This window comes from Amblyraja radiata, chromosome 18, assembly GCF_010909765.2.
Source record: "Amblyraja radiata isolate CabotCenter1 chromosome 18, sAmbRad1.1.pri, whole genome shotgun sequence".
Taxonomy (NCBI): domain Eukaryota; kingdom Metazoa; phylum Chordata; class Chondrichthyes; order Rajiformes; family Rajidae; genus Amblyraja; species Amblyraja radiata.
In genome coordinates, this window is record NC_045973.1 from 35007276 (window position 1) to 35033825 (window position 26550).

General features: G+C 41.1%; 2 protein-coding genes across 4 annotated transcripts in view; one reads left to right on the top strand and one right to left on the bottom strand.

The window, feature by feature from the left end:
• The first annotated feature begins 7770 nt into the window (after positions 1 to 7770).
• On the top strand, positions 7771 to 8142 carry LOC116983379 (dolichyl-diphosphooligosaccharide--protein glycosyltransferase subunit 4-like). Its single transcript, XM_033037110.1, has one exon. The coding sequence runs from the start codon at positions 7771 to 7773 to the stop codon at positions 7942 to 7944; it is 174 nt and encodes a 57-aa protein (XP_032893001.1). The 3' UTR covers positions 7945 to 8142.
• A 108-nt stretch (positions 8143 to 8250) lies between these two features.
• mtmr14 (myotubularin related protein 14) overlaps positions 8251 to 26550 on the bottom strand; it is a 104810-nt gene continuing 86510 nt past the window's right edge. Inside the window, exons 17-19 of one of the 3 annotated variants that reach the window (XM_033037107.1) lie at positions 18554 to 18733; positions 15872 to 16024; positions 8251 to 10865 (exon numbers count right to left, since the gene is read on the bottom strand). In XM_033037107.1, the coding sequence (XP_032892998.1) occupies positions 10688 to 10865; positions 15872 to 16024; positions 18554 to 18733 (511 nt within the window). In that variant the 3' untranslated portion in view covers positions 8251 to 10687. Of the gene's footprint in view, positions 10866 to 15871; positions 16025 to 17774; positions 17873 to 18553; positions 18734 to 26550 lie in introns of those variants that run through there. The other 2 variants (XM_033037108.1, XM_033037109.1) reach the window with 2 other exon arrangements.

Below are 26550 nucleotides of genomic sequence, written 5' to 3' on the forward strand. Positions count from 1 at the left end.
AGTCCATGGAATTTTTTCCCCCCCTGATGCCAGAACTGTGGCTGTACTATCTTAGAGTAGAAACAAGGAACTGCAGATTAATACACCAAAGGACACAAAGTGCTGGAATAACTCAGCAGATCAGGCAGCATCTCTGGAGAACATGGTTAGGTGATGGTTCGTATTGAGACCCTTCTTCAGACTTTATTTGTCGGGCTAATTGACCAGAGGATGGGGAAAGGTTACATTGTTAATACTCAGAATTTTGCAGATTTCTTAAGAAAACAATTTTCCAAAATCTGGTTAAATGTTATTTACAGTTGGCCTGCTGGGTTAATCCAGCACTTTATGTCCCTTTACTATACTATCTTATTCATATTTTGATTTTAATTTTAACAAGAAAGCAGATTATTTTAGTCAGAAAAGATCATACCTGTTATCCTGAAGACACTTTCTTCTAAAACAATTCAGAGATATTCAACTCCACAAATCCAGGGTTCAACTCGTCTTTGCACACGACAGCCAGTCGTGAATCCCACAGATGCATTTATTATTAATTATCAAAGAGGTAATAATGGGGCATTTGGATAGCAGTAAAAGGATTAGTCCAAGTCAACATGGATTTATGAAAGGGAAATCATGCTTGACTAATCTTCTGGAATTTTTTGAGGATATGACAAGTAAAATGGATGAAGGGGAGCCAGTGGATGTAGTGTATCTAGACGTTCAGAAAGCCTTTGATAAGGTCCCGTACGAGAGACTGGTGACTAAAATTAGAGCACATGGTATTGGGGGTAGGGTGTTGACGTGGATAGAAAATTGGTTGGCAGACTGGAACCACAGAGTAGGAGTGAATGGGTCCTTTTCAGAATGGCAGGCAGTGGCGAGTGGAGTGCCGCAAGGTTCGGTGTTGGGGCCGCAACTGTTTACCATATATATTAATGATTTGGAAGAGGGAATTAGGAGCAACACTAGCAAGTTTGCGGATGACACAAAGCTGGGTGGCAGTGTGAACTGTGAAGAGGATGTTAGGAGGTTGCGGGGTGACCTGGACAGGTTGAGGATTTCAGTATAGGAGTAAAGAGGTTCTCCTGCAGCTGTATAGGGCACTGGTAAGACCACATCTGGAGTATTGTGTTCAGTTTTAGTCCCCTAATTTGAGGAAGGATATCCTTGTGATTGAGGCAGTGCAGCGTAGGTTCACAAAATTGAGCCCTGGGATGGCGGGACTGTCATATGAGGAAAGATTGAAAAGACTAGGCTTGTATTCACTGGAGTTTAGAAGGATGAGGGGAGGATCTTATAGAAACATAAAATTATAAAAGGACTGGACAAGTTAGATGCAGGAAAAATGTTCCCAATGTTGGGCGCGTCCAGAACCACCGCAGTCTTAGATTAAAGAGGAGGCCATTTAAGAAAAAAACTTTTTCACCCAGAGAGTTGTGAATTTATGGAATTCCCTGTCACAGAGCGTAATTGAGGCCAAATCACTGTATGGATGTAAGAGAGAGTTAGATAGAGCTCTAGGAGCTAGTGGAATCAATGGATATGGGGAGAAGGCAGGCACGGGTTATTGATTGGGGACGATCAGCCATGATCACAATGAATGGCGGTGCTGGCTTGAAGGGCCGAATGGCCTCCTCCTGCACCTATTTTCTATGACTGAACTTCCACACTTGTGAGTTTGTGATGTAACTTTACTCCGCTTTGATCAAATGCTCTGTCGGTATGGAAGCTGGAGATACAGATGTATGCCTTCTGATTTCCCTCCGAGACACCCGGCTTCAGCCTTGCTGTCAGTCAGATGCCAACAAAAGTTACATTTTCTAGAGGCTGGAAAACAGTGAGCTTGTCATTGCTTTTATGATCTTTTTTCTTGAGGATAACATTCACACAAGTCTTGGAGCAGACTTGAAAACTGATATTGTGTGGGGAGGATAATGGAAAGAGACCAATTGACTATTCTCCACAGATTCCCTTACAAAATTTAATCAGCCCATCGAGCCTATGCTAGCTCCTCCCCCCCCCCCCCCCCCCCCCATTTATTTCCTTGCGATTTATCCTTTCTCACATTCCTATCAATTTCCTCTTGATTCTCTTACCAGCCACCAACGCTCGTGGAAATTTATTATAACCAATTAACCCACCAGCATCTCTTTTGGATGGGGGAGGAAGCTTATATAGTGCAGAGTGCAGAATCGGACCCAGATCACTGGAGCTCTGTAACAAATAAACAAAAATGATTTACATTTAATGGCGAAAAATAGACAGTTGTTAAAATGATCAAAAATTGTTTTTAAAAATATTGTTTTCCTTAGATGATGAATGTTACTCATATTTCATTGAGCAAAGAAGCATTTGAGACAGAGGATATTTGTTCAGCGGTGGTTTTATCTTGTTTAGGTGTTGGGTTAATTGAAGAGAAAATGGGAAAAAGTGTAAGAAGGAACTGCAGATGCTGGTTTATACCAAAGAGAGACACAGAATGCTGGAGTAACTCAGCGTTTTCTCTGGAAAAAAAGGAATAGGTGACGTTTTGAGTCGGAACCCTTCGTTAGACTTGCATTGTCTGAAAAAGTTACATTGTTAACACTCAGAAGTTTGCAGATTTCTTAAGAAAAGAACTTTCCAAAATCTGGAGGCTAATTGTTATTTACAGTTGGCAACACTACATCCAAGCTGCATTGGAATTGTACACCAACCTCATGGGGATACTGAACAGAAAGACATGCAATGCTTAGTGTCAAAGAAATAACAGTGATAGGTACTTTAGTGTGATAAGGTTTCTCATCTTTTTAGCTACCGGCACATTGTATCCACAGATTGAAGTAAATTCCCTCGTCATTCCCACCCCCACTCACCTTACTTCAAGACTTAGTGCAGAATCTTTCACAAGGAGATACAGAGCAGAAGTATACTCAGTACCATTCACATCAAGTTTTGCTTGACCGAGCCTGGATGGGAAGAAATTGATTTTCACCCCGAAACAGTAAAAGAAATGCACATAGGAGGTTAGATTACTTTTATTGTCACATGACCAGTCACGTGTTTTGCATATTTAGGCATACAGAGAGTCGCCATGTAACGGGCGTTGACAAAGTTACAAAGTACCCCCCTTTTTTTGCCCCCAAATGTCCTCCCTCCTCCCCCTTGGTTCTTGACCCCCCCTCAGTTAAAGATTCCTGAAATTTGTAATAATATCCATCAACGGTGGCAATGCCAACCAAACTCCTCCATTCCACCACAATAGCAGAAGGTTGAAATAGTGTCTCCAGAACACCCCAATTATCTACTTCTTGAGGCAGTGGCAATGAAAACCAGAGCAAAGTATATCAACCACCCTCACATTCAGACATCGTGTCAACCGTTCTACCAAAACAGTTCAAATGTTTTGAAATGGTTAGAGAACTACACATCCTGCAGCATCCAATGCAGGAAACATTGCCCGTTGCAAACATCTAGCAGAAACAAGAAGAATACTTCAATTTCCAGTTCCTGTTATGTGTTTATTGCAGCTTTTGCATTGCTTCAGATTACCTATCTTTTCCAGCATGAAAGTCAAGACCTTTTGCTTGATCAATAATTATTGCAGAGATGAACTGGAAACTCATCCTGCACAGGATAAACCAAAATATTAAAATAGATCAAATTTAAATTTAGCTTAATTTAATTCAGATCTCTCCAAGACCTGCATTGAAGGAGAACAGCCAGAGTTACTGCAGCTCTATATCACTTTGGTTTGGCTACATTTGGAGTATTGTGTGCAGTTCTGGTCACCCCATTACAGGAGAGATGTGGAAGCTTTGGAGAGTGTGCAGAGGAGGTTTATCAGAATGCTGCCTGTATTAGAGAGTTTCAGCTACAGGGAGAGAGCTTGGATACACTTGGTTTGCTTTCTCTGGAATGTTGGAGGTTGAGGGGAGACTCGGAAGAAGTGTATACAATTATGAGATGCATAGATAGGGTAGAAGCTTTCAGTCAGAACCTTGCTCCCAGGGTGGAAATATCCAACACTAGAGAGTCTAATGTAAGGTGAGAAGGGGAAGGTTTAATGGAGATGTGCAGGGCAAGTTTTCCTTTCACACAGAGAGTGATGGGGGCCTGGAACTCATTGCCAGGGTGATGGAGGCAGATGATAGTGGCATTTAGGAAGCTTTCAGATAGGCACATGAATATGCAAGGAATAGAGGGATATATACTATGGAGACAGCCGAGATCACTTTAACTTGGGGTCATGTTCGGCACAAATGTTGTAGACCAAATAATGAAGGCATCCTGTGGAAGTGGGAAGGAAACGGGTGAAAGGAAAACAATCATATTGCAGACTGCCCTTATTTACATGGATAAACAATGACTAAATGGTAGTCCTGGCAACCAGTTTAGTTTAGAGATACAGCGTGGAACCAAGTCCTTCGGAGTCCGCACTGACCAGCGATCCCCGCACATTAACACGACACACTAGGGACAATTTTTTTTAACAAATATACCAAGTCAATAAATCTACAAATGTTGTACAAATGTGTGGGAGGAAGCCAAAGATCTCAGAGAAAACCCACGCAGGTCACAGGGTGAAGTACAAACTCCGTACAGACAAGCACCAGTAGTCAGGATAGAACCCAGGTCTCTGGGTCTGTAAGGCAAAACCTCTACCGCTGCACCACCCCAATAATCAGTTATTGATAGTGATTGTTGATTAACTGATCAATATTCAGTTTGTTGATAGTTATGAAGAGGAATCCCTTTAAGAATTATTAATTACTTCTAGTAATGACTTGAACTTTTTTTTTTGCACATAAAAGGTTGATTTAGACATACAGTATGGAAAGAGGACTTTTGGCCCACCGAGTCTATGCTGAGCATCGATCACCCATTCACACCCATCGATCACCCATTTTGTTATCCCACGCTCGCATCCACTCCCTACGTATTGCGGGCAATTTACAGAGGCACAATTAACCTGCAAGCCTGTATGTCTTTGGGATGTGGGAGGAAACCGAAGGATACCAACTACACAGTGAGAACCTGCAAAGTCGACACAGAAGCAGCATCCGCGGTCAGGATTGAACCCTGGGTGTTTTGGACTGAGAGTCAGCAGTTCTTTCATCCTGAATTCTGCATTAAAAAGAGATGAGCAGTTCCTTATAGTTTAGTTTATATTAGCGATACAGCACAGAAATTGGCCCAGGCTCACCCAGTCCACACCGACCATCGATCACCAGTTCACACTAGTTCTATGTTACCCACTTTCACATGCACTTCCTATACACTAGGAGCAATTTACAGAGGGCCAATTAAGCTACATACCTGCATGTCTTTGTGATGTGGGAGCAAATCGGAACCTCCGGGAGAGACCACTTGGGGTCACAGGGAGAACATACAAACTCCACACAGACAGCACCAGAGGTGAGGAACGAATTTGGTTCACTGGCACTATGAGCCAGAAGCTCTACCCGCTGTACCGCCAATGTTAACAAAGCATTCCTCAATAAAGATTGGAAAACAAAATTATAAGGCGAATAAATTGTTCACACTGTCATTTATGTTCTAACCTTACAAACAAAAATCCCGTGGGCAGCAGTCATATGTCCTGTGCAACCATTTCAAATATTTAGACCCAGATTCTGTAGCTCTCTCCTACATGGCTTCAATTACTATCCAAAATAGTTTACCTTTTCAGAATCCTGCATTTAGGCAAGTTTTAATCCAGATACAAACATCAAAATCACAGAGAAAAATCCTTGGAATGAAGAACTCAAATTTATTATTTTTTCAATTAAATTGAAGTACTTTATACACATGCCAAAAGTACTGCCTGATTTAAGTTCAGAAAGACCTGAAGAACCATTAGTCATTTACAATATCACAATAATCTGTGAAAATTGAAATACTATCTTTCTTCACTTTAAGAGTACAGAATATTCCATAAATCGTTATTTAAGGAGTTCTTGCAACTTCACACAGCACATTAACAATACACTTCCGTTAAAAGTTCCTCAGGATATGCGAGTGATCTAATAAAAAGGAAAGCCTAAGGCTTTAGCTCAGAATATATACCTAACTAATTCAAGGTGGTTAGTTAAATATTTCTTCTTACAGGATATAATAAGTAGTCATAGTGATCTGAACTGAAGTTGAATGTGGCGAGGAAAGGGACAAGTGCAATAATGCTTGAAATCTGAAATAAAAAAATGCCTGAACTCGAGTAAGGCAGCATCTGCGGAAAGAGAAATTGTTAATGCTTCAGATCGAGCACCCTTCAACCTAGAATGTTGACTGCTTTCTTTCCTCAGATGCTGCCTGGCCTGCTGAGTTTTTAGAGTATTTGCTGTTATCATCAAATAAACAAAAATAACGTTGTTTTCTAAAATAACTTCACATCCCTCACCATGGCATCAAAAATGTATCAGGAGCAGCAGTACACGTGGTCTTAATACAGGAGAGAAACAGGGTTCTTTCCAGCAAACAGGCTGCCATTGATTTACATACCATTAAAAATGGGACTGCCCTCAGAAATTGTTAGAATCAGTAGTCTACAAGAAATGATGTGCAGCGCAAATCCAGCATTACAGCAGAAATTTTAGTTTCAAAATAATTTTCATTAAACAACATTGAGTTGAATTCCTCTTCAAATATTATGAACTGTAGATGGGGAAAAAAGGTGTAGTCCCCTCACGTTTTACGCACGTTTGACAAGAGTTTTTGAAATAACGCTCGTTTCGTTAATATCAAAGTTTGATTTACGCAATGGTATTTTTGGAATAACATGCTCAAATTTACTGCAGATGGCGTATTCACATGTTTAATTTATGTATTTTTGAATTACATGCTGCTTTTTAAGCGCGTAACTCCCACGTAAACCATAAGGTGCCTGCACTTTGAAAGGATTAACTGGAATCCCTTTTTTCAGGAAAGATTTAAAAGAGCATTTTCGTGACCAATAAATTGACTCCCATACTCTTTAAACAATACTGCAACGAAAGTTACATTTGTTGTATGTAAACTTTGGAGTCATGTTACTTGTTACAATGGACACAATGGCCAATGGATGCCTCCACTCAGACTGCCTAGGCCTACATGATCTCCCAGATGTTAAACACTTTAACTCACCCCTCCCAATCACATACTGACCTTTCTGTCCTGGGCCTCCTCCACTATCAGAGTGAGGCCCAACACAAATTGGAGGAACAGCACCTCATATTTCACTTGGGCAGCTTACAACCCAGCGCGATGAGTTACGATTTCTCTAACTTCGAGTGACACCTTGCTTTCCCTCTCTCTGTCCCATGTAATGCTCTTTCAATCATTAAAGTAGACATGGGTGCCCAAGTAAAGTGGAATTTAACAAAAAATACAAATGACTCAGCAAATGTACAAAAGTAGAAATCGAGTGGGAAGTTTTATGTTGAAATAATAGTCCTTATACTTTAAAGCAGCTTTCAAAGCCAACACTGCTGGTGGTAATGAGCTGGTTATCACGAGGGGGAAACCCAGTGTTTTCTACAGTCCTGAAATTATCTCAAACATTTCTATACAAATTGTCTTGAAAAAAACATCTTTAATACGTTTATATATTTTCCTCAAAAACAGACTTATCTGGAGGGCTTGGGGCATCTTTCTAGGATTAATTTTAGGTACACGACAAGAAAATAATGATGTAATAAACTATTGCTCACCAGAAATATGGCTTGACACTTGAATACAAGATTAGTACAGATTAACAATCAAATTTAGTGAAAATAAAAAGGAACAAAGTGAGTATTATGAAGGTGTTAGAAGATGTGGTGTTAGATTATGTTGGTGGTGGCGACGTGGCTGAAGGTCGGGCATCGGGGGACGCACCACTGCCACAGGATGATCACAGACGTACAGTTGGCAATCTTTGCCAATATGCTGGGGGTATCACTATTCCTCCTCGTTGTCCTGTACCACTATGTTGCTGTTAACAATCCTAAGAAGCTAGAGTGATGTCATATCACAAAACCATTATATTTAACAGTGTGACAATTAGGACCAATCAAATTGGAAGAAAAGATGGAAGCTTGTTTAGCAGATGAAAGAAGATCCACATTGGATTTTACCAATACTTAATTCAAATAAAACAACTGCATTAAGTGTGCTTTGTACTGAAAAATGTGCCTTGTCAATAAATATTGAATTTGTTGGGAGAAAAAAAAATGTTGGGAAGTTAATCTGCCACAGTTCTATGGAATCAAAAAACCAGAGGATTATAGTCTACGTCCGTCAAAGTAATGCAGCATATAAAAATTAGAAAAGTTTTAAAGATCTTTAATTCACATACAAGAACATTTTATTAGGCAATCGCTGTCCATATCAACATAACAAACAATCCAAATATGCGAAGCACATACTAAACAGGAGATTAAAACCAATTCTCATTATCTAAATTATTAAACATCAGTTTAATCTACTGTTCACCAATCATGATTCCTTTTCTAAAAATAAATGAACTATTTAAAAAAAAATGTGGCAATACCGTTTTTATTCCAGATTAAGCACCATTTTAAATTTTATTCTGAGTAAGGAAGGAGAGGGAAGGGATATATATAAATGAACTGCAGCAGACAGTTCAAAAATGTAAATAAAGGAGATCTGAAATAACAAAATGCTCAAAGTGCACACCATGTTTGTCAGCAGATTAACAGTTAACGGCAGAGATTTGACTGGAATATAAAAAAATTATATTCAAAACATTAGATGATTTTAAATTCTTAATGGATGTTAATGCATTTTGTACAACAAATGGAAACTTATAGTTTTAAAAGCTACTCTAACAACAGTAATGGGAATGAAGAGGGGTTGAAATGTCAGGAAAAAGTGTGGGAGTACCTTGATATTCATTCACATGATGTCAATCAAGTACGACAGAAAATTAATGGAAAACAAATTTAAAAGAAATGTGCATTTGATTCAGATAAACAAATATTTGGAGATATATGTTTGGCATTCTAGGTGAAGAAATCGGGTGTAACAACTGCTGCTGGATTCTCAAAAATCTTCGGACAATAAAGAGGTTGAATGCCGACTATCCATACAGATCTTGCCCATCCTTGACATCCAAGGATAAAATGGTGGAAGTGGCAAGATCTGGATCCCAGCTGTGATATTTTAAGGTGGCCATGCAGTGATGGTTTATGTTATATATTTCAATGCCTGTAGAGAGAGGATACTCGTGGAATCAACCGTTATGGGTTAATATGATGCAGATAGTGTTGATCTCTTCCGTTACAGCAGGAGGAAAATGGTTCCCCGATGAGAACAATTTTAATGAGCTTTCCTAAAAACAAATGTTTTCGATTCCTTAAATGCAAGTTTGGGTACCAGTGACATTTTATGATTTTTAAAAAATACAAATTTGCATACAAGAGTTCAATTTTGATTTCACAATCCAACACTTGACTGTTATTTATGAAGGGTAATTTTTAGCTTTCTCCCACTATGAATTCTGCCAGAAATGTTTTAATTGTTCCATTTCACTAACTCAAAAGGTGCCGCACACAGTTTCTCCTCTCATTCAATCCTTGGTTACAGATCTCCATTTTGTTTTAAGGCAACTTTAAAAAGTCCTGTCAAGTTTCAACTATACAACAGAATCCAGAGGTCAGTTCTATTCTTCAAGAGCTTATGGATCACATTAATAGGGCTGAATATGTACTTAAAGTAAATTTGGCTAGATTTTCTTTTAAAAAGTATTACAAAAATATTCAAGTTTTTACGCAGATTAATATGTAATTTTAAAAATAGAAACAATCTTAGAACAGTGCTGAATTAAATCTGCTAATGAAAACCCACTATCTGCGACAGTATGTTTATGTTGAAAAGTCATTTTCAAACCAATTCATTCATCTGATGGGCAATGTTTTGGAACTGAGTAGAATCTTACCGAATCTGTGTCACCACTGCAGGTAACTTGCCAAAAATGACAGGAACAGTTGTGGCGGCTGACACATTAGGTAGCTTGCTTGTGTTACTTTAACCAAGGTACCACTGAAGCTAACTTAACAGGTCTTTTCAAGGGTGTCATTTTGCATTTCTACCTTAAGATTAGATTTGCTGTATTAATAGTTAATGGAGTCTTCCACTTCATGAAAATGGGAACACCGTAATGACTTTTCTCAGGTACAACCTATAAACCGTGAGGAATAAGAGAGGGTGCACAATCTTTTTTAATTAATTGCGTAAACAAGTTCAAGTGTTGTTAAATAATCAACACACTCATTTTAAGCTTACCTGGCTAGCTTGAGAAGTAACTTTAAAAACTTCAAAAGCTGCTTAAAAATATCACTGGCCAGATTCACCATTACCTGTGACTGACAGTCATACTCTTAATGTAGGATGTTCCAGCTTGCGATAGTTATTCCAGACAACATATTTCTGAGGTTCTCCAATATAAACAGAGAACAACTGTACTTCATGGATGAACCGTCCCATCTCTATCATCCTGACCTTTGTCTGGCTTGCTCACTTCAATACATGAATGCGCAGAAGATGGGGAAGAATGGAACTGTTTATCTCAAGCTTTCAGGAATATGGTTCAGTAGAAGAAAAAAAAGTTTTCTAACCAGTAAATACAACCTAAGATCAAAAGAGGAAAATCTCTGAACAACAAATGCACGTCCGTCTTTGGCATTTCAGTTAATATCTGCACAGTGATCCATGGATTAAAAAAAAAACACCGTGCCAGGCTGTGTCAGACAATGTTGTTTGTGCCTCTGAGTCCGACTCCACGGGCAAACTGTTCGAGAAGTCCCCCAATGGCCGAGGGGCTGGTAGATATGGATCTGAGGCCCACTGTTGCACTGTACGCAGACAAGAATATGGCTCTGACTTCCTCCAGCTTGGCCCTTCGCTCTGGAATGGGAGGACGTCTGCAAAGAGAGAAGCTGCTTAATTCAAGTGCAAAGTTAAAACTTGATCAAGATTGCTGTTTTTTTCACCTTGGTTTTTAAAAACAGCAAATGCTTTAAACGTAAGCCCAGGAAACATTGCTCCCTTGCTTTACCTTCAGAGACCTCTAGTGGTGTAATAGACAAACTGTCAATGTGTTAACATGTCCGCACAACAGAACATCACCGTCTTGCTGAATTTGGTGGTGTAAGAATGAAATGTGTTGGACAGAAACTATGCCAATTGATAGATCACGTTGCATTGGTTCATGAACAAGAGTGGAACTAATTAGATTGATTAAACATTAAATGAATAAACAACTTTCTAAAAAATAAAACATTAAAAAAAACTTCCATTCCTGATCTTGACCCAATGCGGTGTGTTGTTCTATCAATTGGTGTAATTGTCGTGCAACACCTCTAATTCTTACACCTCCAAATTCAATAAGAGCTGATGTTTTAAAAAAATAAAACAAGCTGCTGATGTTGTAATATTATAATTTATTTGGGAGGGGCAAGGGTTGGATGGGGATAAAATACTCCTCCTGTATGTTGACTTTTAGTAAATTATAGATTCACATTCAAATACAGTAGGCTCAAAAATGGACAAAAATTTGGTATTGGTGACAATTTGGGGGAAACAAACTCTTTTGTAAATGATAAATCCATTAACATTATAAAATATCCGTACTGTTCTATTTTCACAACGTTAAGACCATTTAATTCTCATCCCTAATTGCTCTTGAGTTAGTAATAGTGAGCTGCCTTCTTGAGCTGCTCCTGTCCTTCTGTTGAAGATACTCCCACAGTATGTTCAACAGAAGATTGACGATCTTGATCAATCTTCAATCGGAAGATTGTTGCGGAGGTAATGCATGAATTTTGACCGTGTGACGATAAAGGACCAGCAGTATATTCCCAAATCAGGAAGGTGTGCAATTTGGATGGGAACCAGTAGGTATTGGCATTCCCAAGTGTCTGCTGTCCTTGTTCTTCCTGGTGGTATAAAGTTAAGGAGGCAATGACATAGATTTAGCTTAGAGAAAACAACATGGAAACAGGCCCTTCAGTCCACCAAGTTCATTCTGATCATTCATCGCCCGCTTACACTAGTTCTATGTTATCCCATATGCTCATCCACTTCAGACACATGACGGACAATTTTACAGAGTCTAATTAACCTACAAACACGCAAGTATTTGGGATGTGCGAGGAAACCGGAGCATCCGGGGGAAACTCACGCGATCACAGGGAGAATGTATAAACTCCACACAAACAGTGCTCGTGTCTCTGGCACTGAGAGGGAGCAGCTCTACCAGCTGCATCACTGTGCTGCCCTTGGAGCAGCTTAGGCAAGTAGCTGTGGTGTATATTTTTAGATCGTACTTATTGCAGCCACCAGAATCAGTAGTGGAGGGAATTAATGTTCACTGTGGTGGATGGGATGCCAAATCAAGTTGTTGCAGCTATACACATCCAGAGATTGTAGAGAGTACTCGACTCCTGACTTTTGCCTTGTAGATTGATGTCACTGGAAAGGGTAATACATTTTTATGGTGGTTGAAAGGACACCAATTTGCTTTGGCCTGGATAGTATTGAGTTTCTTACACACAATTTTAGCTTCAGCATATATGTGAGTATTCTAAAACACATTATGGCCATGGAGATGGCAGAAAGGCTTTGGGTTATTAGATGTGTCACTTGCCACAGCATACCCAGCCAGACCTGCTTCTTGTCATGATGTTCATATGGCTGGTCCTGTTTGAGTTTCTGTTCACTGGTGACCCTAGAATGCTGAAGATGTGAAACACGATGAAGCTAATGTCACTGAATGTGAAGGGTAGTTACATCCTCTCGTGTTGAAAATGGTCATTGGTATTCTTGTGGCCTGAATTTTAGTTGCCATTTATCAGCCTATGAAGTTATCTCAGCCTTGATTTATTTGCTGGGCAGTTGCAAATGGAATCGAAATTTTTTGCAATCAGTGAACTTTCCACCTCTGGTTTTCAACGTACAGGTGTTAAGTCACTACAGGTAAATACAGCAAAGGTCAAAACGGTTCGGGTTCCGATTCCACCTATTCCTTTTCTCCAGAGATGCAGCCTGACCCGCTGAGTTACTCCAGCATTTTGTGTCTATCAAGGTTTAAACAAGCCTGTCTTTCTGTCTGATTCCTTGTCTTCACATGTCAAAATATCCACACCCAGAGTATTTTTTTTGATTTAAGCTTCACAGGTATTCTGTCAGTTTTACAAGTTACATCGCTCGACTCGTGCAAATTAAAATTTATCAAATAACGTTATAGTCGAGTGAAAATGCCAACTTTGCAGCCATTTCTAGACCCAATGCCCCTAGATATAAATGGAAAATGCATCAGGACATATTGCACAGAATATTTATAGTTGAATGAAGAAAGCAGGGCCTTTATCTTTTTCAAGGTCCTTCATGGTAGGCTGATCCAGAAGATCAAGATGGATGGGACATACGGTGACTTTAGTTTAATTTATAGATACAGCGCGGAAACAGGCTCTTCGGCGCCTACCATCGATCCCCATACAGTAGTACTATCCTACCTACTAGAGACTATTTCCAATTTTACCACAGCCAATTAAGCTGCAAACCTACACGTCTTTGGAGTGTGGGAGGAAAATGGAGCACCCGGAGAAAACCAATGCAGGTCACAGGGAGAACATACAAACTCTGTACAGACAGCACCCATAGTCAGGATCGAATCCAGGTCTCTGACACTGTAAGGCAGCAGCTCAACTGCTGCGTCACCGTGCCGATTTAGGAGATTGGATTCAAAACCGGCTTATCCATAGAAGACTGAGTTTAGTAGTGAAAGTGTTCTAAGTCTGTGATCAGAGGTATTCTGCACGGAGCTGTGCTGGGACCTCTGTTGTTTGTTTTATATATATATAAATTATTTGGATTAAAATGTAAATAGATTGGTTAATAAGTTTTCAGATGACACAAACATAGCTAACATTGCAAAGAGAAAAAGCTGTCAAAGGATACAGTAGGATATAGATCAGTTGCAGATATGGGTGGAGAAATGGCAGATGGAGTTTAATCTGGACCTGTGTGAGCTATTGAACTTTGGGGGGGGTCAAATGTAGGGGAAATATCTAGTTAATGGCAGGATACTTAACAACATTAATGTACAAATGGATCTCGGGATCCAAGTTCGTAGCAAGACGTGATAAAGAGAGCGTATAGTATGCTTGCCTTCAATGGTCCGAGCATTGAGTATAAGAATCAGCCGGTCACGTTGCCGCTTTATAGAACTTTGGTTAGGCTGCATTTGGAATATTGTGTGCAGTTACTCTCCCATTCCAGGAAGGATGTGGAGATTTTGGAAAAGGTGCAAAAGGGATTTGGCAGGATATTGCCTGGATTAGAATGTGTAAACTATAAAGAGGTTGGACAAAATCTGGATTGTTTTCCTCTGGAGCTTTGGAGGTTGTGGAGCCCCCCCCCCCCCCCCCCCCCCCCCCGGGTGAAAATGTCAAATACTAGAGGGTCAGATGGTGATAGTTTAAAGGACATGTGCAAGGCAAGTTTTTTTAATTGCAGACAGTGAGATTTCTTCAAGTTAACCACAGGTATCATGGGGTGAAGGGACTGTTCCGGTGCTATTCTATGTCCTATGATTGTTGAGCTGACCTCAGAAACGTATCCAGCAGAAATGTTATAATTATCAACGATAACTCCTGCTGACTTTAGTGGAGTGTATGATTACACTAACCCATTGCATTACTTGGCTGCCAATCTCAATTTTGAGTTTATGCATTTCACCTCCAAAATGGAAATTGTTAAATGGGAATAAATGACACAGGAATTCATTCACTGGATGGCATCTTATTCTTCAAAAAAATATCCCAGATGGATGAGAGCAATTTTCATTTAAAAAAAAATACTTATCCCTTTGATGTAAATAATTTACAAACAAAAATATTTGGTCAGATTTAATTATTGTTATCATTTTGTCTCTCTTGCTCTGATAGCACACATATTCAAAACCATGACCTGACCTTGTCCAGTCAAAATACTTTTTTAATCAAAATAGAAGAGAACAATTTTTCTACATCGCCATCAAAACCATTTGTGGCTGTCATATTATGAACTCCATCTCTCTCACGTACAGTGGATCCTGTGAAGTTGGAAATCTTATTTGGCGGGAGTGTTAAGGGCATATTGTATCACTGGGTAATCATTTTCCATAAAGGGCCTTTTCTTTCAAGAACAATCTCAGAGGATTCATTGGCACAGTCGGTGAAGGTTGGCTGCCTGAACGTTGATGGATTGAGGAATTACTTCTGTTCTTCAACTCATTTTTTCCCCCCAGTTTTCAATTCTGACAGCTACTTAAGCACAACTGATTTATTTTTACTGACTGCACGAGGTTTAACCATTTGTGACACAGATAAATACAGAAATCCTCCTGGCAATCTGCTTATTTTCACCTTTGTATTTTCATCTTTCTTTCTCCCACCCCCACGATTATGCCAACTGCACATAGAAAGCCTCAAGCATTTAAAAAGGTCCAAAGCCCTAATGCACAGAGAACCTGCCAACAAATAGATAAGAAAATATGTGAGAATTCATCTCTCCCACTTCTTATTTGGTTAACGTCACATTTAGCTTCCTATACACAAATAACGTTCTCCTCCACTCCTGAAGGACTCCTGAAAGCAGCAGGACATCATCCAGATTCTCATCAATGATAACGAATATCATGTTTCTCTGTGGTGCACAAGAGATGGGTGGGTCAGGGCGATTACATATTTGTCCTTCTTTTGCAGAGTCCTGGTACGTTTAAGCTCAAGCTGAGAATGGAAGCTCGATGCATAAAGAAATGTGCAGATAGTGAATGAAACCAAAGGAGGGAATGCGAGGGCAGACGAGGTAGACAGAGAGAGGAAGACACCTTTGACAGGATTAAATAATTTTGATGCAAAAGTTGCGTAATCTCAGCAGCACTCACAGTCTCCCATTGGCTCCATCATCTTGACCGTTGAAGGGGAGGGGTGAGTCATTGGTAACTATAGCCGGGTCATGAATACTGCCACAGCCAGACACGATCTGCCAGCTGCCATATTCCGTGGAAGAGGATGAAGAAAGGGAATACTCTGTGGAGCTGCACAGGAAGACAGTGAAATACAACATAAGCACAATTGGGCCCTTGGACTAAGCTAGTGTTTTTTTGTTTTTTTTAAAAGCTTTGAATGGTTATCCCAAAAATGTTATTAAAACATTCCCCCAGTTAGTTGCTTCCCTATTGTGAGGCCAGTATGTTCTCTGTGCACAAGACACATTAAGCCATTACGTAATGCAATGCCTGGCTGCTTCTAGAGGTCAAAGACTCGTGAAAGGTCATCATAAAATTATGTGACAATAGAAATTGAAAGGTTGATGCAGAGGCATGTGACATATACTGAATGAAAGTTAATTCAGATATCTCTCCACATCCATACTGATCGGCTTGTTAATATGGGGGTATAATTCTTGGGAGTGAAGGGTCCTGGACAAGCCCACTTTTCCCAGTGTCAGAGTGGCACAGCTGGTAGAGCTGCTACCTCATAGCACCAGTGACCAATATTCGATCCTGACTTCGGCTACTGCCTGTGTGGAGTTTGCACGTTCTCTCTGTGAGTGCGCGGGTTTCCACTGGATGCTCCGCTTTCCTCCCACGTCCCAAAGACTGTGGTTTTGTAGACCTCTGTAAATTGTCCCTAGTGTGTAGGGAGTGGATGCAAAAGTGGGATAACTTTGAACTAGTGTGATCGGGTGATCTATGGTTGGCATGGACCCGGTTGGCCGAAGGGTCTGTTTCCATGCTGTAACCTTCAAACAATCAATTTAATTCTAATAGATACTAATGCCATGGACATTTGAAATCCCATGGCTTTAACTTTTCGTGACTTAACCGAATTCTGCAAGAATCAAGGTCAAGTTTTTACAAATCCTCAAGTTTTTTCTAAAAGACGTTAATAAAATGGAGAAGATAGTGTTTCATATTCCATTCTCTTTAAATTTGCCTTTTTAGAAAAATATTTAGACAACATACACTTTGAGTTAGTTTTTTTTAGCTGTGCAGAGATTTGCGTGAGTTGGATACCAGAAGGCCAGTGAAGAGTCAGTGTGCAGCATGAAGAACAATGTAGATTGTTATTGTTTCTTATGATGCAGTTCATGAATCCTCTTCCAAGGTGCTTTCCTGGCAAGACCAGAAATTAAAATTGTGGGAAAAGGCAGAGCTAGGGGGATATCACACTAGAGACACACAAGTAACAGCAGATGCTGGTATAATGTGGAAAACAGTGTTGGAGATACTTAGCAGACCAGGCTGTGGAGAGAGATGCAATAAACTGCAGATGCTGGTTTTAAAAAAAATAGACAAAGTCTGTCCATGTTCTCCAGAGATGTTGTCTGATCTGCTGAGTTCCTCCAGCACTTTGTCTTTATTTGTGGTGGTAATGGAGAGGCAATATATCAGGTTGGGACCTTTTCCCAATCAGAAGAAAGGTCCCAATCAGAAATGTCACCTGCCCATTCCCTCCAGAGATATTGCCTGACCTGCTGAGTTCCTCCAGCACTTTGAGAAATCATGTTAGCTCCTTGACAGAAAGAGTATTTTAAAGATAGTATATCCCATAGCATAAATAATTAGCTTTTTGTTAAAGTAAAAATTGTTTCACTGCATATTGGCATAATGTTAGAAAAACAGCAAATCAGTAGTAAATTTAGAAAGAAATGGGGTAGAATTAACCACACAGAAGGGCACTGAAAAATAAGAGGAATTGAAGCCAAGGGAAACAACAAGTGTTCTATAAAGGAAGAAATGTCGATGATACCTCGAGTCAATTTTTTCATTTTTCCTTTTCAGATTTTCAAAACAGTTCAGTCGCTCACAATCAGTGAGGGCAATTCTTCAGCACCATTACAGTACAGAAACCATGGTGAGGGACTTAACAATGCCAACCTTCTGTCCAGAAAGTAGGAATGCCAACTTTAGCACAATAGCCACAAAGAATATTCACAAAACATTGACTAAACTGATAAGTAAACTTTGATTAACCTGGGCCACTGTGCTATCACATCACGTTGGCAGTAGAACTTAGGGGTAGAACCTATTGTTTTTTCCCCAAAATTGTTAACAACTATAATTATATTTCAGAAAATGATCTACACAAGTAAAGTACTTTGTAACATCATGAAAACCTACTAAGGTACTCGATAAATGCAAGGCCTGGTGCATTTCAGACATCGGTAGGCATTGGAAACAAAAAAAAAATCCATTGAGTTTCACTGCGAAATTGCACAGAAGACAAGAGACAAAGCTCAAATATGAAATATCAAAGGACTGGATTAAAAGCAGATTATTTGCAATGCTTATTTGACTCCAAAGACCATCGACTCGTACTGCTTAATGTTGTGAATAAATAATATTAAAGTGAACGCTTTCAGATATTTTCTAGATATTCTAATAATGCTGCAATAATTCACAGTAACATTATTTGTTTCTGGTTCCTTTTTCAACCAAGGTTTGAATCAGGTTTCCTATAGCTAATGAAATATAAATTTGAGCAGAAACTGCTGGTAGTGGGATACCTATGATTAGCTGTCACTTTTTTTTTTTAACTCAAGAGGATTGAAGCATACTAACCTCCTTTCAGGGACAGCCAAGGGACTACTACCAGTTCTCAGCATGTTATTTTCTGATTGGCAGTGTGATGGCCTCGGTTCGGATACACCAGGTTGCAACAACCCCCGTTCTTCTGCCTGGTTAAGCAAGTGCGGTTTGTTCCACACAATAGTCTGTGGTGATGATGTCCTACCTCTTCTCCTGAAATTCAATGCAAGCAGATAAAATGTTAGGGCAATGATCAGAAAAGCATTAAAAGAAACTTATAGCCCAGCTCCAGAGCAAGGTAGTGACATTAGTCTGGGAAAGGGCCCCAACCCGACTGTCCATTTCCCTCCACAGATGCTGCCTGGTCTGCTGAGTTCCTCCAACACTGTTTTTTGCTCATGATTCCAGTCTCTGCAGTCTCATGTCTCCAATTACATTACATTGCTTTATCCATGTGTGTTTCAAAAAAATGTGGAGGACTGTTTTGTATTCCAAAGGAATATAATCCAGTTTGAAGTGAAAAGTAAAGTAGATCCAATTGCTTTCAAATCCCAGAGGATGCACTGATCCAAAACCAAGAAAAGTTCTCGTATTTTCACAGCCAGCTTTGACAAAGATGCAAAGATTATGTTGCTAATTAATATACAGCAATATCAAAGATTAAAGAATAGACACTTGCTTCTTACGATCCAAATGGTCAATTGCAGAAGGAATGAAAAAAAACACTTCAAATGCTGAAGATCTGAAACAAAACAAAAATTGCCGGAAATACTCAGCTAACCCAACAGCGTTTGTGGGGAATGAATCAGTTAGAAATAAACATGTTTCAAGATGCCGAGAAAGTTTGGAAATGGGACAACCCCCACCTCTCCCCAACAGGTTGGACATGACCTGTCTTTCTATTGTGAGCTTTATGGTTCTGTCTAGATTCTGGTTCCTGCAAAACAACAGTGTGCCAAGAATATCAGGCCTTCCCCTACGTGGGAAGATAATTGAAATAAGTCATTCCATAGTTCATAGCATCATTTTTCTGCATATCTTTGCCCAGAAGGAGAATCTGCTCATTTGTCCAAGTATTGAAATGATTGTTGAAAGCAGCACAGTGGTGTAGCAATTATATTTAATCCTGATCTCAGGTGTTGTCTGTGCAGCTTACATATTGCCTGCAACTGTGGAGGGGCTCATGGATATGCACGAAATGGCAGTATATGTGTGGACAGAGGATAATAACTTGGCATCATGTTCGGCATGAGCATTATGGGCCGAATGACCTATTTCTGCGCTATACTGTTCTCTGTGACCATCCGGTTTATTCCTCCGAAGGTAGACAAAAATGATGGAGATCCTCCGAAGGTAGACAAAAATGCTGGAGAAACTCAGCGGGTGAGGCAGCATCTATGGAGCGAAGGAAATAGGCAACGTTTTGGGTCGAAACCCTTCTTCAGACTGATCTGAAGTTATTGTAAGTTACTTGTAACTAGTTATACAGTCACATGGTATGCATATACGCTCTTTAGCTCAACTCGTCCATGTTGACCAAGGTGCCGATAACGCTAGTCCCATTGGCCCACATTTGACCCCTATCCCTCTAAACCAGTGGTTCCCAACCTTTTTCGTCCTGTTTACCCCTGGCAACTTTAATAGCACATAGCAATGTTATTTCACTTATTTATGAACAACTAATGATGAACAGATACCAATATACCAGAGCCAAACACAGTCAGTCAATGAGAAAAAAACATGTACAAATCCAGAATCAACAAATTCACCCCCTGGGTAGGGGAAATTGACCCCCGGGTTAATTTACCCCAGGTTGGGACCCTTGCTCTAAACTTTTCCCATCATATACTTAATGACAAACAGATTCAAAGGGGAGCAGGCCTGTGTGAATCCAGTGGCCAAGTGACAGCCTGGGTGGATTGTTGTAAGAACAAGAATACAATTTGTCAGCAATGAAACATGAAGTAGTAAATGAGAAATGAAAGCAAGATATTAAAAGTTAAGAATATCCAGAAAATAAAGGTGCAGGAGTATGTCAAGAAACACGTAGATTGAAGAACTACAAATAAGTAATATCAGGGTGAATAGGAGTGGAGAGACAGGACTACATTAAAATTATGCTTGATATATCTATATTAAAACTGCTGCTGTCTGACAAAAAATGATTTAATGATAGCACATGAAAGAGACTGACTATGCAATTTTAAGCATAAACAAAATCATGGAAGCTATTTGTAGCTGGAAGATGTACTCCTTGCAGCGGCAACATAATACATCTGAGCTTGGCTGAGTGACGGGCAAGATGTTGTGCGCAGTTAGGATTGAACCGTATATTTAATGTTTTCATTTCTGTTCTGCAAAATTAAAGGAACATTTAAGAACTGTCTCACCATCATCATCCTTTGAGAAGGAGAGGTGAGAAAGTAGTCTCCTTGATATTTTGAAACTGTCTTTGTTTATAAAATGAATCTTAATGATGCAACTGCCAAACACATATTATCAAAAGAAAATGATGCACTGGCAATGCTCCAGAAAGTTCAGTTCAGTTGTTAGGCAGACATTCATTGTACAATCCCATTAGATACCAGAAACAGTTTCTTCTCCCACTCCACACCGATCATTATTGGTCACTTACTTATTTGACTTCTAACTGGAGATGATTCTAGCCTTTCTTTTACATCATAAGAATATACAGTAGTTATATTATTCTGCTAGATCAACTAATGATCAGGCATGATTAATATATTTTTAAGTAGTATTAAGGATGGCACAGTGGTAGAGTTGCTGCCTTACAGCGCCAGAGACCCGGATTCGATCCAGACTATGGATGCTGTCTGTACTGAGTTTGTACGTTCTCCCGGTGGCCAGTGTGGATTTTCTCCGGGAGCTCCGGTTTCCTCCCACATTCCAAAGACGTGCAGGTTTGTAGGCTAATAGGCTTGGTATCATTGTAAATTGTGCCTGGTGCGTGTAGGATAGCATTAGTGTGCGGGGATCGCTGATAAATGCCGACTTGATGGGCCAAAGGGCCTGTTTCCGCGCTGTATCTCTAAACTAAACATATTAATCTGCTAGATCAACTAAAGATCAGGCATGATTAATATTTTTGTAAGCAGTTTAGTTTTTAGTTTAGAGATAAAGCATGGAAACAGGCCCTTCAGCATACCGAGACCATGCCGACCATCGATCACCCATTCAGACTAGTTCTAAGTTATCCCACTTTCTCATCCACTCCCTGTATGCCAGGGACAATATACAGAGGCCAATAAACCTACAAACCCACATGTCTTTGGGATGTGGGAGGAAACCCAAGAAAACACAGGGAGAATGTGCAAACTCAGGCCAGCATCAAGCCTGGGACTCTGGCACTGTGTGGCAGCATGTCTACCAGCTACTCAACAGTTATCAAAGTGATCAATATTTTTATTAGTAGTTAAGTGAATATTAGATCTGATAGAATTTATATATACATTCAATCTCTAGCTGGTTTGTCTATAGTTTACACAAGGATACATAATACAAATAGCCAGAGGAGGAAAAAAAAAATACTCTATCCCACATCATATAGGTTAGAAGTTGAAGAAATTAGACCTTAAATACATACAAGGAAATACAATTTTGATTTTCAGGACAAAATGGGAAGAAAATCAAAAAAGGGAGTACAAACTACCGAGAGGAGGATACATGAGGTCAGTGCAAAAGGAACAAAAATATTTTTTGTTAACCAAAATATTTAGAATTTTTTTTAAAGTTGAGACTGCATGCAATTTATCATCCAACGCACTGTTTCCGTCTAAGATCGATTTAGAGTCCAAATCAGATTGTGCCATACAATTTCCTCAAACTGTGTTACCAAATCTGTGCAGTAAAATAGTAAGATTAAACGAGAACTTACCAGTTTGAAGTTTGATCTTGATTTTATGAGGAGTTACGATGAGCGATTACGTGAAGAAGGGCCGTCCGTCTGCGTGCGCGTCAATCTTCAAAGCAGCGGTGTTAAATCACAGATAAAAAGAAGACCTGAGAATAGTAAGATTGTGAAGAAACTAGAACTTCCATATGACCTTGATAGTATGAGGGTGGGAGCGGTGGGCACGTAATCGCTCATCGTAACTCCTCATAAAATCAAGATCAAACTTCAAACTGGTAAGTTCTCGTTTAATCTTACTATTTTACTTCGGAGTCACGTGAGTGACTACGTGAAGATTTCAAAGCTCTGTGATTTTACGCCGGTTACGAATCCAGGCGTCACACACTGAATGGATTGACCATGGATGCGTGTAATCATTAAAGCATTCAGACAAGGCCACCCTTGACTCCCACACGGACATTGATTCCTACACATCCTCTGTTCTGGACTTTATAAACTCCACCATCAATAGTGTCACCTCCCTCAAACAGGTGACCATATTCCCGAATCAGAAGCCATGGATGAACAGCGAGGTCAGGCTACTGCTGAAAGCACGGGACACCGCTTTCAGGTCAGGCGATGCTCGAGCCTACAGTTCAGCCAGGGCTAACCTGAAGAGGGGCATCAAGAAGGCCAAGCACTGCCATAAGCTCAGGATTGAGGAGCACTTCAACAACAACTCCGACCCCCGACGCATGTGGCAAGGCATCCAGGCCATCACGGACTACAGACCCTCCAACACCACCCCCACATCCAGCGACGCCTCCTTTCTTGAGGAGCTTAACCACTTCTATGGCCGCTTCGACAGGGACAATCTAGAGACAGCCATCAAGGCTGTGCTACCTGCCGATCACCAACCCCTCACACTCACCCCCTACGACGTATTTGTGGCACTGAGTAGGACTAATGCACGTAAAGCTGCTGGCCCTGACGGCATTCCCGGGCGCGTGCTCAGGGCCTGTGCTGCGCAGCTGACAGACGTCTGGACTGACATCTTCAACCTGTCACTTGCCCAAGCAGTTGTCCCCACGTGCCTTAAAACCACCTCCATCGTGCCAGTGCCAAAACACTCCACTGCGGCAAGCCTCAACGACTTCCGCCCAGTTGCACTTACCCCCATCATCACCAAGTGCTTCGAGAGGCTGGTCCTGGCACACCTCAAAAGCTGCCTACCCCCCACACTGGATCCCTATCAGTTTGCCTACCGCAAGAACAGGAGTACGGAGGATGCCATCTCAACGGCACTTCACTCCGCCCACTCCCACCTCGACAACAGAGACACTTACGTAAGAATGCTGTTCATCGATTACAGCTCAGCATTCAACACCATTATACCATCAAAACTGATCACCAAACTCGGTAACCTGGGCATCGACCCCTCCCTCTGCAACTGGATACTGGACTTTCTAACCAACAGACCCCAGTCTGTTAGGTTAGACAAGCACACCTCTTCAACCCTCACCCTGAACACCGGCGTTCCACAGGGCTGTGTGCTGAGCCCCCTCCTCTACTCCCTCTTCACCTATGACTGCACACCTGTACATGGTACTAACACCATCATCAAGTATGCAGATGATACAACGGTGATTGGCCTCATCAGCAACAACGATGAGTCGGCCTACAGGGAGGAGGTCCAGCACTTAGCAGCATGGTGCGCTGACAACAACCTGGCCCTTAACTCCAAGAAGACCAAGGAGCTCATTGTAGACTTCAGGAAGTCCAGGGGCGGCACGCACACCCCCATCCACATTAACGGGACGGAGGTGGAACGTGTTTCTAGCTTCAGGTTCCTGGGAGTCAACATCTCCGATGACCTCTCTTGGACCCACAATACCTCAACTCTGATCAAGAAGGCTCACCAGCGTCTCTTCTTCCTGAGGAGACTGAAGAAGGTCCATCTGTCTCCTCAGATCCTGGTGAACTTCTACCGCTGCACCATCGAGAGCATCCTTACCAACTGCATCACAGTATGGTATGGCAACTGCTCTGTCTCCGACCGGAAGGCATTGCAGAGGGTGGTGAAAATTGCCCAACGCATCACCGGTTCCTCGCTCCCCTCCATTGAGTCTGTCCAAAGCAAGCGTTATCTGCGGAGGGCGCTCAGCATCGCCAAGGACTGCTCTCACCCCAACCATGGACTGTTTACCCTCCTACCATCCGGGAGGCGCTACAGGTCTCTCCGTTGCCGAACCAGCAGGTCCAGGAACAGCTTCTTCCCGGCGGCTGTCACTCTACTCAACAACGTACCTCGGTGACTGCCAATCACCCCCCCACCCCCCGGACACTTATTATCACTTATTATTATTTATTTAAATCATTTGCTATGTCGCTCTTCCAGGGAGATGCTAAATGCATTTCGTTGTCTCTGTACTGTACACTGACAATGACAATTAAAATTGAATCTGAATCTGAATCTGGACATTACGTAGTTAAGTAAAGAAACTGATGCTTTAAATGAAAGAAAAGTTTTTTTTTAAAGTTACCCCTCCCAACCTTGGGGGGGAAACTAAGGGACAGAACTTAAAATGGTACGTGCAAACACCCCCAGTCCGGTTATTGGTTTGTTATAAAACCGGTGCACCGTTATTTCATTCGTCCATCCTGCAGCCACTAGGATGTCGTCAAGGGGCACGTCCATAGCTCTTGCTGCCGACGTAGATGCAGCCCTGGTGGAGTGAGATTTAACCATATAAATGTTTACTCCTGCTACCGCCATTACCTCTTTTGACCAACTGGAGATGGTTTGAGTTGACACCTTTTGGTGTGTTTTTATTTTATTTTTATGGCTGATGAGGACCTATTGTTCTGAGCCTGAGGTTCTCCGTAACTCTCAGATAGTGGTGTTAGTATGTTATCACCCACACAACGTTGGTCCTCTGGATATGCCAAGAACTGGATCTCCATCCCTGGCATTCCTGGCCTGCTCTGTTTTATCAGGTTCCTGATTAGGAATGTTATGTTGTTCATATTGGTGGTCATGTAGTCCAACCGTAGCCTTTGCAGTGTCTGGACTCTTTGTCAGCATACCACCTTCAGGGTTAGTTATAGGCGGTCCCCACTGTCAAAGTAGGGTTTGTACCACGCTCACATCCCATGTGTCAGTGTACCTTGGCCTTGGAGGTCTTAAATTGTAAATTCCCTTCATGAATTTTGTTGTAAAGGGGTGCGTTCCTATCGAACTGTGCCCTGCTTCCGGCATAAAATTGGAGGAGAGTGCGCCTCTGGCACTATAGATGCACTATAACTTAAGTTTATAGTTATAGTACAGTTGATAGGAACTCCAAGACATCCGTTATCCGAACTGTGTTGTATTTGTTCGGACAGTCCTATGCCTTGAAATGGCCTCCTCAGAATCTGCAGACCAACAAGTTATACGTTCATGTAGTGGATGATTGCTCCCTGTAACTGGGTTCACTAGGAGGTCCCTGCTCTTGGGTACAGCCATTACTGGCTGGACTATAATTCCCAATTTTTTGGGGGACCAGGCTTGAGTAAGCCAATCTGGCACTGCCAATATGCCTGTGGCTTAGTCTTGCTTGATTTTTGTCAAGCATCGGTTTGTGAGACAAATCTGGCGGAAAGCATACATTCCTCCCCAATTGAGGGAGAAAGCATCCACTGCCTTGCTCCTGGATCCAGCTCGCAGGACACATATCTGGGTAACTAATGTTTAGTCTAGATGCAAACGGATCAACATCTGGTATGCCAAATCGTGTAGTTATTTTGTTAAATACTGTCTGATTCAACATCCATTCTGTGTTGTTATTAAACATTCGTGATCCAGCATCTGTCACCGTGTTATATCTACCTCGTAGATTTCCCAAATATTCCTCTCGATACACCAGTGCCAAATGAGGTTCGACAATCTGTCGTAAGATACAGATTTTACATCACCCTTGTTGCCACCGCAGTGGTGTTATCAATCTGAATTTGAACAAGCACCGGTTGCATATCGCTACAGAGAACCTGGAGTCCATATTGTGCCCCCAACAATTCTGGGTAATTGATTCCATGTGTTGGGGAATTACAGACTCCTGCTCATTCCATCTGCCCCCACAGCTTTAGACTGTGTTGGTGTCTCCCCATCCTTAGCCGCTTGCATAGGTCTGAAGAACCCTCG